Here is an 8,812-nt window from a genome sequence, read left to right on the forward strand (position 1 = left end):
GGAGACAGACACAGAGAGAGAGAGAGAGAGACAGACAGACACACAGAGAGAGAGAGAGACAGAGAGAGAGAGAGAGAGAGAGAGACAGACACAGAGAGAGAGAGAGAGAGAGAGACAGACAGACACAGAGAGAGAGAGAGAGACACACAGAGAGAGAGGAAGGACAGTGAATCTGGTCTCTCTAATTGGTAGACCAATGTTCTAGAAGTTTCTAGGAGGTTCCCAGACTTCTGAGAGTTCTAAAAGATTCTAGAAGGTTCTAGAGGGTCCCCATGCTGATCCGGGTCCGTGGGCCAGATACGGCCCGCAATTGATTTTTTACTGGCCCTTTGATTAATTCCCATGAACTCAGAGAAAAACTTTTCATCCATTATATTTCATCTGTATGCAGTTTTGGACATTCGCCCCTCCCGACAATCGGAGGAGAAATCTGGATCTGGGTCTTGGTCGGAACCGAAGTTCGGCACAGAATATCCGGTAATGTGAGCTGTGTACAGATCAAATCTGAACCCTCCCGAACTGTTCGACGCATCAGAGCCGCCCGCATAATTTCTAATCCGTTTGATATTTGTGAGTTAAAATCTGCACGGCGACGTCACTTCATTATGCCTTTCAACATTGGATAATACAACTTCAACGTCCCGACCGGGACAGCTGACGGTATTGCCTAGCAATGGTAAACCTTTTAGCACTTGGCTAGCAATAGCGTACCAACGTTATAACAAACACATTAAAACTGATGGTTTTAAATTGTCGCCTCCGGCCCGCTTTGCCTACGTCTGTCTCTCCGGCCATTTCCTCATCCAAACTCGTCTGGCCTTTCACTTTTCTTTGGTAAACTACTGAACACACCAGAGCAGCTGTTCCGCCTCCATGTTAAACATCTGCCTCCTGCCTCTCCATGGTCACGTGAGTTGTTGCGTACAGCAGCTCCGTCGGGCAAGATAATCTTAATATCTTGTAGTGTGTGATGCACCGTCATTTTCTAAACTTGTACTGTGAGCTTGTTTGCGATTTGAGAGAAGAAAATCGGTTAAGTTTCTCCTTATGTGCGCGATGCAACGTGATTTCAAAAGCAGTTAGGGTTTTAAAACTCCTGTAATCTGAGCCCAGCTTAAAGTCGACACAGAAATTCAACAGTTTGACAGTGAGTGGACTGACAAGTACTTGTTTGTGCCAGTTGGTACGAAGCCTGTGTGCTTACTGTGCAGTGAAACTGGTTTGTGATTAAGGAATACAACTTGGTAATAAAGATAGGCCTACTAGATTGCATAAAACAGTATTTTGCACTCCACTTTGGAATTATACTTTGTTTAAAAATAATGTGAACTAGACGAGAAGACCAAATTGCACTTGTGAATTGCACTTGTGAACATACATGAGCAGCTATACTTAAAAAAGATGAGAAATCGAAAATCTACGGCCCCTCAGCTGGTAACATTTGAATTATTTGGCCCCAATTCCAAACTAGTTGAAGACCCCTGCTGCAGAACCTACCCAGGCTGGTGAGTTTGTGGAGGGGCAGTTTGGGGGGAGGCGGTCTGGGCGGGCCCTGGGTGGCGGAGCGGGCGGGGCTTTCCGGCAGAGGGCAACGCTTTATGGTACCCTGGTCCTGGTCGCCATGGTGATCACCATGGGGGGGCGGAGTCCCATCCTGCTGGACGAGATGAGACAGAAACAACATGCTGCTGGTCTCAGGTCTGTAACGCTGCTGAGGCGGATAAGTGGGTTTGTTACCATAGCAACCAGCTGCAGAAGCTGCTGCTACATCACACAGTACTAAATACTACTAACTACTACTACAGTACTGATGTCCAACTACCACAACACAGTAACAACTAGTAACTTCACTGCCGCTACTTTCTCCATTTTCTTGGAAGAATGTGTTGTCCTAAACCCCGCCTCTTCTTCACTGTGATTGGGTCTCTTCTAAAAAGTTGAACTTTTCTCAACTTGGGAAATCACTCAGCTCTGCCTGTCAAGAGGCTTCAAGGTAAAAACAAAAAAATTAGGAACTCTCTCCTGAAGCCAAGGGCCTGACCTCTGACCTGTGATGTCATTGAGCTGCGCCACAGAGAAAGGACTGGGAGAGACAAACCTCCCATATGACAGACAGATATAGAAGAGATAAATAAAGGTTAGAGAACGTACCTCAGAAGGAGGAGCTGCAGGAGGAACTTTGGGTCGCAGAGTCGAATCCTTTGGACTGAGAGAGACAGGAGGAGGAGAAGAGGGAAGAAGACATGAGGTTCTGGTAGAACAGAGGAGCCTCGTTCTCCTCTGCATCACATAGAAATACCAAAGACAAAGGCTCTGTCTCATTGACAAGGATGCTTCCTCCGTCCTTGCTCCCTAACTAGGAAGCTTCCTAAGCAGCTCCTTGTCTGAACCACCTGGTTAGAGACAGACAGCCTTGGTCATGTGACTGCAGGACCGCTCCACTCCTCCAGCAGCCGGTCTGATCAAACTGCTTTTTAAAACACATTAAAGAAATGATCAAACTCCTCCTGTGGTTTTTCTCTCAGTTTATTTCTCCTCCATCAAACTGAGGCAGGAGAGACGTTATCGCTAGCTAGCTAAACTACGCAGGACGCTAACGCTCATTTACACTGACTGGACTCAAATCAAGTCACATGACTCACTGCTGACAATTTTCACATCAAAATGAATTGGAAAAATTGGGTTATTTTTGAAAAACTTTTTGTAGGGACTTCTGTCTGCCATTCATTTTAGTGAATGCTGGGAGGTTTCGTTCTTCGCTGGTGCTGCACGGTATTGTGGGATTTCCTGCTCCGGCTGAGGAGCCACTGTGCTTCCTTCAAAATCAGCCAAAAAAAAAGGAACCTTAAAAGGAAGCTTCCTATGTGTCCTACCCGAAGGAGACAGAACTGCAGCTCGAACAGTTACACTTCCTACCTAGAACTGCTGCCTGAAGAGGAAGCTTCCTCTGGTTTGTTCCAGGTGGGAGGGAGCGGTGAGCAAACTCACAGGAAGACATAACTACCCACAATGCAGTGCTCTCCCATCCTTAAGATGACACGGCCTTTAATGTTTTCATAAGACTCACTGTTGCATTTCATCATCGTCGTCGTCACGGTGATCTCCAGCATTCCCGGCTCCTGACTGGACGCCCCTTCCTTCCTCCACACAACCATCATCATCCTCAGTCTCATCTTCATCCTCATCATCTCCATCGTCCTCCAGGTGAGTTTCATGTCCCCTGACAGAAACACAGCAGAACTTCCACTGTTTTTTATGGTAATTTAACTAGTTCAGCATAAAATGGCGATTGTGAAATTTTAAGTGTTAGTTGCTATGGTGACAACACAGTCTGGACATTAAGGTGTAAAGTCTGTCACACTGTGAGAACTGAGCAGACGAGTCTGTTAGCAAACTGTCAGAACTCAACTGGAAGCTAACGTTAGCGACGAGGCTAACGTAGCTTCATCACAGACTGTACTTCTCTCTCTAGCTCTTCTAGTCAACATTAGCATGTTAGCAATCCATGGCAGCGAGGAGACAGAGAAGCTGCTTTGGTTCTTGCTGTAAAACCTCTCAGCTCAGTGACTTGCTGCGAGTCTCTTTATACAGAAGCTAGTCCGACGGGTCACAGCAAGATGGCCGCCAATGAGAATGACTGTTCTATCCATTCTAGTTCTGTGGTTGGTACATCATGTGAGAGGGAGACTAAACTGGTGAACAGACTGGAGTGAGACCAGTGTCAGGTGTTACTGGGAGCGATAAGTGTGATAAGAATTTTTCATGATGTTTTACAGATAAATGTAGTTTAGTTCAAAGTTGAATTGATGTATTGATTGGTCAATAATTTGCACATTCCTGCACAAACTGTACAGCTTTTTCATTTCACTTTAAAAAACAGATATGTTGCACATATTTTTTATTATATTTTTATTATATCTTTTTCATATTCAATAAACAGGAGTGAAAGGCACAGGTCAGGGATTTCCTCCTGCCCCCCCCCCAACCCTAACCTATCCCTATTATTTTTCTCCATGTTTATGTTTATTATATGCACCTACTTACCAAGACAAATTCCTTGTATTGTGAAAACTTACTTAATAAACCTGATTCTGATTCTGATTCTGATTTTGTTAAACTGAGCCAATGTGAAGACTAAAGGTGTGTTCATGTGCTGTGGGAAAGTCCGACATCCGGGACTTCCATGGCCGCTTCTAAACAGCGCTGCATTCATGTGCTATTTTGCCTGAAAATCAAACCTGGAACACAACCGATAAACAAACATGGCCGTCCTGCAGCTCAACAAGTTAATTAGACGAACTTCATTCAAACAAATATTAGGTTAGTCTGCTAACAACAAGGTGCGTGTGTTTGTGTTTTCTTACTGGTGACTGACACCAGGTAAGGTTAAAGGTCACCATTGTGTCATAACTCAGAAAAGAGTTTCCGACTTCATCATCCGACTTTGGAGGGCGTTCATGTGAGATTTCCAAGTAGGAATGTAATTTTTCTGATAAAACGATAGAACAATGAAGTGGGAGGAGGGGCGGGCCTTACCTTTGGTTTAGCTCCTCCTCCACAGACTTCAGAAGGCTCCTGATTGGACAATGGAAAAGGAGGAGTTTGGTACCAAAAATAGATGTGCAGCATCAGGAAAACACCAAACCTGAACTACAGACTCCTGACACAGTTTCCTGAAACACTGAACACGCACACATCATGTTTACAGACTGCACACGCATGACAAAACATATCCACATGACGTTCAGTCTTCAGTCATTCAGCTGTGTGTGTGTGTGTGTGTGTGTGTTGTGACTGCAGCCTCCAGACCGGAGCAGCCGCCCTGAAAGCGCTGGCTCAGCAGAATCCATTTTTAAAAATCCATTAAAGAGCCACTTTTCCTCTGCGGCCTTTCAGCGGAGCGAGGCGATCAGCTGCTCTGAGATCTGCTGCTCCGGCTGCTTTTACTGTCTTCTATTTTTCCTTCAACCTTCTGAGATGCTTTATAACAGTTTTGTGTTTAAGGCGCTGTAGAAATAAAAGTTAATTTGATTTTTTTATCCAGAGAGACTCCACTGAACTGAACAGCAGAATCAGCTTCAGTTCCTAAATCCACCAGCACTATAACAGTAGTGAGGAGGTCGGGGGTCAGGGGGTTAGAGGTCACGGCACCCTGACAATAGACGCGACACAACAGCTCGTCCCTGCAGGCTGAAGGGAAATGTCACGTCACTCAGCTGAATCTGAAGCTCTAAACGTTGGATTTTCTCCCCGTTAGCAAATATCCCAAAGTGCTCCGATGCAGCGTCTTAAATTTTTCATCAGCACTGCCGTTCCTTTCTGCTGGAGAACCATCGGCTCCTGACCACCCCCCCCCCCCCCCACACACACACACACACACACACACACACACACATGCTCCACTCCACTCCACTCCGGGTTAGCGAGTAAATTATTCAGATAGAGCTGAGGTCGCATGCTAAAGCCAATTCAAACAAACAGATCATATGGAGAAAGAGCTGCTGGGTTAAAACTCTGCAGCAGCTCTGAAGCCCGGCAGCTCACGTGTTTCTGGACTGAAGCTGCTAGACAATATTTTGTACATAATATATTCAATACCTTTAAATTTGATAATTTTTTCATCATTGATTTTTGATTTTAAAAAAATTACCATTTCTGAAACATTTTTCTGACATTTCAACCATCATGAGACTAAAACTCTCCACTGAAACCTGGATGATGAAATTCTGTTAGCAGAATGGGAATAGAACTAGAACTAGAAACAGAAATAGAAATAGAAATAGAACTAGAACTAGAAACAGAAACAGAAATAGAAATAGAAATAGAAACAGAAATAGAAATAGAACTAGAAACAGAAACAGAAATAGAAATAGAAATAGAAATAGAACTAGAAACAGAAATAGAAATAGAAATAGAAATAGAAATAGAACTAGAACTAGAAACAGAAGTAGAACTAGGAATAGGAATAGGACTAAGACTCAGAATCAGAAGAATCCGGAGTTTTCCTGAGGATTCTCACCTGTTTCCACCCAGGATGGATCCTGCAGGAGCGTCTTCCTCCTCCATCTGCAGATCCTGCAGGAGACACCAGAGGTCAGAGGTCAGAGGTCACAGGTCAGACCGTCTGATTGGCCAGCACAGGAACATTTCCATTCATGGATAATAAAGTGTCTAACTAATTAAATAACTATTCCTAAAACTGTTAAGCCACAATATTTCAGTTCTTATGGAATAATAATAATAATGTATGCAGTGACTCAGTTGGATGTGGCTGCAGCTTCAGAAACGTGTTGACAGACGACAGGATGGAGGGATGAGAGGAGGAGAGAGGAGGACAGCATGATGACATCATCAGCCTGAGGTTTATGCTAATGATGACGCTCTGAAGGAGAAAAGCTGAAGATTTTAAAAGTTTCCTCAAAATCTCAAAAACTTTTCAGTTCCTGACTGGATGTTTTCTAATGAAACTGACTGACTGACTGACTGACTGACTGACTGACTGACTGACTGACTGACTGACTGACTGACTGACTGACTGACTGACTGACTGACTGTCTGACTGTCTGACTGACTGACTGACTGACTGACTGACTGACTGACTGTCATTAGGAGTTAGGAGGCTTCATGAGGAGTTAGGAGGCTTCATGAGGAGTTAGGAGGTTTCATTAGGAGTTAGGAGGCTCCTTGAGGAGTTAGGAGGTTTCATGAGGAGTTAGGAGGCTTCATGAGGAGTTAGGAGGCTTCATGAGGAGTTAGGAGGCTTCATGAGGAGTTAGGAGGTTTCATGAGGAGTTAGGCGGCTTCATGAGGAGTTAGGAGGTTTCATGAGGAGTTAGGCGGCTTCATGAGGAGTTAGGAGGTTTCATGAGGAGTTAGGCGGCTTCATGAGGAGTTAGGAGGTTTCATGAGGAGTTAGGCGGCTTCATGAGGAGTTAGGAGGCTTCATGAGGAGTTAGGCGGCTTCATGAGGAGTTAGGAGGTTTCATGAGGAGTTAGGAGGCTTCATGAGGAGTTAGGAGGTTTCATTAGGAATTAGGAGGCTTCATGAGGAGTTAGGAGGCTTCATGAGGAGTTAGGAGGTTTCATTAGGAGTTAGGAGGCTTCATGAGGAGTTAGGAGGCTCCATGAGGAGTTAGGAGGCTTCATGAGGAGTTAGGAGGCTTCATGAGGAGTTAGGAGGTTTCATTAGGAGTTAGGAGGCTTCATGAGGAGTTAGGAGGTTTCATGAGGAGTTAGGAGGCTTCATGAGGAGTTAGGAGGTTTCATTAGGAGTTAGGAGGCTCCATGAGGAGTTAGGAGGTTTCATTAGGAGTTAGGCGGCTTCATGAGGAGTTAGGAGGTTTCATGAGGAGTTAGGAGGCTTCATGAGGAGTTAGGAGGTTTCATTAGGAATTAGGAGGCTTCATGAGGAGTTAGGAGGCTTCATGAGGAGTTAGGAGTTTTCATGAGGAGTTAGGAGGCTTCATGAGGAGTTAGGAGGTTTCATGAGGAGTTAGGAGGCTTCATGAGGAGTTAGGAGGTTTCATGAGGAGTTAGGAGGCTTCATGAGGAGTTAGGAGGTTTCATTAGGAGTTAGGAGGCTTCATGAGGAGTTAGGAGGCTTCATGAGGAGTTAGGAGGCTTCATGAGGAGTTAGGAGGTTTCATTAGGAGTTAGGAGGCTTCATGAGGAGTTAGGAGGTTTCATGAGGAGTTAGGAGGCTTCAGCAGAGCAGATGTGGAAGCAGCTGATTGGTCGGCAGAGAGTCAGCGCTGACTCAGCTACTTCCAACCCTGGAACTCCCAACGGACAGAAACACTGCACTCCTCTACCTCGCTCTACCTCTCTTCCTCTCTCTCTCTCTCTCTCTCTCTCTCTCTGACAGGAAGTTTTCTCACACTGCTGCTATCCTCACTCCACCTCCATAGCAGTAGTAGTATGATGATGATGATGATGATGATGATGATGATTATTATGTTACTGGAGGTTACAGTGAGAGTCACAGGCAGCAGGCTCAGCAGTCTGTTTACAGCTGATTTAAATATTTGACAGCTCAACATGACATCACTGTATTATATATTGACAGACTGAACAACAAGACTTTCTAATCCTTCTCTTCGTCTTTTTGTCTCATTCCCAAATGTTTCAGATCCTGGAAACTGTCCGGTTCATTTTCCAGACTTTCTAACTGACACACCTCCGGACTGACGACAGCACCGACCAGACAGGGTCAAATTAAGACAGGCCAATCATGGAAGAGCAGGAAGTGACATCATCCAGGTGGAGCAGAGATGGACAGGAGCATGAATGGAAAAAGGAAGTGAAGAGAAGAATTTATGAAGCAAAGAAAGTAAAATAAAGAGAAGAAAATGGAAAGATGACTGAAATGAAACAGAAGAGTTTGTTAAAGGAACAGATCCACAGGAAGAGGCGGGGCCACACCCAGCTGTGATGTTAGCATGCTGTTAGCCTGTCATGATGTTAGCATGCTGTTAACCTGTCATGATGTTAGCATGTTGCTATTTACATATCTGTCTGTCTCTGCTGTCAACAGCCTGTAAAATGGTAAGAAGTAATTTAGCAATACTAGTTGCCAATCAGCTGTAGCCTGCTGTAATGCTAACAGGTATAAAGAGAGGCTATTAGCATGGTTAGCCAATCAGATGTAGCCTGCTGTAATGCTAACAGGTATAAAGAGAGGCTATTAGCATGGTTAGCCAATCAGCTGTAGCCTGCTGTAATGCTAACAGGTATAAAGAGAGGCTGTTAGCATGGTTAGCCAATCAGATGTAGCCTGCTGTAATGCTAACATGTATAAAGAGAGGCTGTTAGC

At 44.6% G+C, this 8,812-nt stretch overlaps 1 protein-coding gene across 1 annotated transcript in view; it reads right to left on the reverse strand.

The window, feature by feature from the left end:
* The window catches only part of LOC139911279 (mitogen-activated protein kinase kinase kinase kinase 3-like), a 71,291-nt gene that overhangs the window by 13,305 nt on the left and 49,174 nt on the right, over positions 1 to 8,812 (reverse strand). Inside the window, exons 16-20 of the mRNA XM_071898784.2 lie at positions 6,020 to 6,075; positions 4,537 to 4,575; positions 3,068 to 3,220; positions 2,152 to 2,206; positions 1,498 to 1,654 (exon numbers count right to left, since the gene is read on the reverse strand). Coding sequence (XP_071754885.2) covers positions 1,498 to 1,654; positions 2,152 to 2,206; positions 3,068 to 3,220; positions 4,537 to 4,575; positions 6,020 to 6,075 — 460 coding nt within the window. The remainder of the gene's footprint in view (positions 1 to 1,497; positions 1,655 to 2,151; positions 2,207 to 3,067; positions 3,221 to 4,536; positions 4,576 to 6,019; positions 6,076 to 8,812) is intronic.

The sequence above is a fragment of the Centroberyx gerrardi genome, chromosome 3 (genome assembly GCF_048128805.1).
Source record: "Centroberyx gerrardi isolate f3 chromosome 3, fCenGer3.hap1.cur.20231027, whole genome shotgun sequence".
NCBI classification, from domain to species: Eukaryota; Metazoa; Chordata; class Actinopteri; order Beryciformes; family Berycidae; genus Centroberyx; species Centroberyx gerrardi.